Genomic DNA, 2,230 nt, shown 5'->3' with positions numbered 1-2,230 from the left:
CAGACCCTTAACTATTATTAAGAGTTTGGTTTAGTTGGATACTTATATCTATCTTTATTCATAATGTCTCTTAGTTGGGCTAGAGATACAGTTGACTAGAAAATAAGCCAAATCAGGATTTTGATGAAATTTTACGGTATTCAAGCTATGCTTTTTCGTAACATTTCAATAATATTTAATTATTTCAAATATCAAAACAGTTATTTCATTATACTAAATGCCCATAAGAGGGCTTTACACCAAAGAGTCTCCTACACTTTATCTATATGAAGTGTAACAAATTTCTATAACAATGTTGCTCCGATGAGGATGATAACAACGATGATTACACAGGTAAAGACTACTGAGTAGACGTGCATGCATGAAGAAATGAATACGGGTGCGTGTATTTTTGGGTAAAGGTCAGGTCATGGAAAAAGGAATACGAGGGATGGCACGTAGGCAGAGGTCCGACTTCCTCCGGCACGTAATCGAGAAGGTTTCGCTCATGTCCAACTCCTGGGGCATCCCTTCATTTCCCGATGGGAGCTCCCAATCAAAGTTGTAGAGAAGGCTAGCCAGGGAAAGCTCTATGCTCTTCAAACCAAATGACATCCCTGGGCATATCCTCCTGCCTGCCCCGAAAGGTAAGAACTCAAAGTTGGTTCCCTTGAAGTCGACCATGGAATTCCTCCTCTCGAATCTCTCTGGCTCAAACTCAGTGGGATTGTCCCAGTACCGAGGATCCCTTCCCAAGGCCCAAACGTTCACGAATACTCTTGTCTTCTCTGGTATCTGGTAACCAAGAACCTCGCACGTCTCCCGGCACTCTCGGGGGAGCAGCAGAGGAACAGGAGGGTGCAGCCTCAGAGTCTCCTTGATGACCAGTTTCAAGTAGTTCATTCCGTTGATGTCCTTCTCCGTCACCTTTCCCTTTTCTCCGACAGTCTCCCTCACCTCCTCTTGCAACCTTCGCATCACTCTTGGATTCTTCATCAGCTCCGACATGGCCCACTCCATTATTCCTGCGGAGGTCTCGCTGGCCCCACCGAGCATATCCTTTATTGCAAAAGGAATCCAGAAATTAGATTCTCGAAACTGCGACTGTAAGGAAAGATTAGGGTTTCAAAAGGAACATACCAGCATCATGGCTTTCATGTCCTCGTCCGCTAAGGGGAATGACAGGCTACCTTCAGCTTGAACTCTCAGCATGACATCGACCAAGGCCTCCTCCTCCTCCTCCTCCGGTTGCTCTGCGGACTTCCTTTCTCTGCGCTCTTGAATGATGCTATTGAGGATCGCGTCCATGTCACGGTGTAACATCTTCATCTTGAAAGTCGCGCCACTGAGAAGTTTAATTATCGGCCATGACGGGAATAAGTCCGCCAAACTGAAGCCTCCGGCAGCTTCCAGCGTTTGCATCACTATCCGTATGAACTCTTTCTGGTACTTGCACTTGCTGCCGATGACGGACCGGGAGCCTATGTCATTAGCCAACAGCACCAATTTCTTACTGAGGTTCACGGTGGAACCAGCGTTGGACAACAGGACTATCGACCGCACAAGATTAAGCACCTCCTCTTCCCGGATAAAGCGAAAAGATTGGACTCGCTTGGCACTCAATAGCTCCACGATGCTCATCTTGCGCAGCTCCCTCCAGTGGAATCCATACGAGGTAAAGCCGACGCCCCTGTCACCGTATGTGGCGGACTGGAGATTCAGGTTAGTGGGCCGAGAGGCGAAGCTGACGTCGTGGGTTTTCATGATCTCAGCAGCCGCTTCGGTAGATGAGACAACGAGGGTGGGGACCTCACCGAGCTTCAGGAGTATCACGGGGCCAAATTTCTTAGATAAGGCAGTGAGGGAACGATGCGGCAGGCCACCCAAGAGATGGTGCAAGCTGCCTATGATAGGGAGCTTAGATGGACCGGGAGGCAGTGTGGCACGAGCTCCGCCACCAGACCTGTTCTTCTTGAGTAGCAGCAGCGATACGAGGAGGACGAGAAAGGAGAAGAGGAAGGAGGTGCTGGTGAGATCCATGGTTTAATCAGTTTTCTGGTGATGAGGTACGACAGGCCCGTCCACCCTTCTTATACACATGACAGTTACGAGTTTCGCATGCAGCTTCCCTGTTGAGTAGTGAGAGACGTTACCGTATCATCACGATTGTTCATCTGGGTCAAAGTCTCGATAGTACAACAAACAAAAACTTGTGATCACAATGGTGGCGGTCAAATTCGTCAGCCACTTT

The 2,230-nt window shown here is 48.3% G+C and overlaps 1 protein-coding gene across 1 annotated transcript; it reads right to left on the bottom strand.

Annotated features, from left to right (window-relative positions):
- Nucleotides 1-254: 254 nt before the first annotated feature.
- LOC135640938 (desmethyl-deoxy-podophyllotoxin synthase-like) lies at nucleotides 255-2,026 on the bottom strand. The gene is made up of 2 exons (XM_065155814.1): nucleotides 1,120-2,026; nucleotides 255-1,038 (listed from the first exon to the last, which is right to left on the bottom strand). Exons 1-2 carry the CDS (start codon nucleotides 2,017-2,019, stop codon nucleotides 403-405), a joined length of 1,536 nt encoding a protein of 511 aa, XP_065011886.1. The 5' UTR covers nucleotides 2,020-2,026; the 3' UTR covers nucleotides 255-402.
- Nucleotides 2,027-2,230: the final 204 nt, after the last annotated feature.

The sequence above is a fragment of the Musa acuminata genome, chromosome BXJ3-6 (assembly GCF_036884655.1).
Source record: "Musa acuminata AAA Group cultivar baxijiao chromosome BXJ3-6, Cavendish_Baxijiao_AAA, whole genome shotgun sequence".
In the NCBI taxonomy this organism is placed as follows: Eukaryota; Viridiplantae; Streptophyta; class Magnoliopsida; order Zingiberales; family Musaceae; genus Musa; species Musa acuminata.
The sequence above is the reverse complement of the archived record's forward strand: the minus strand, read 5'-3'. Positions and strand labels throughout refer to the sequence as shown.

Excerpts from the sequence above, each read along its gene's own strand:
- LOC135640938 (XM_065155814.1), bottom strand. The coding sequence starts at position 2,019 with ATGGATCTCACCAGCACCTCCTTCCTCTTCTCCTTTCTCGTCCTCCTC. Across the intron at positions 1,039-1,119 it reads ACATGAAAGCCATGATGCTG|GATATGCTCGGTGGGGCCAG; the intron begins GTATGTTCCTTT and ends TTTGCAATAAAG.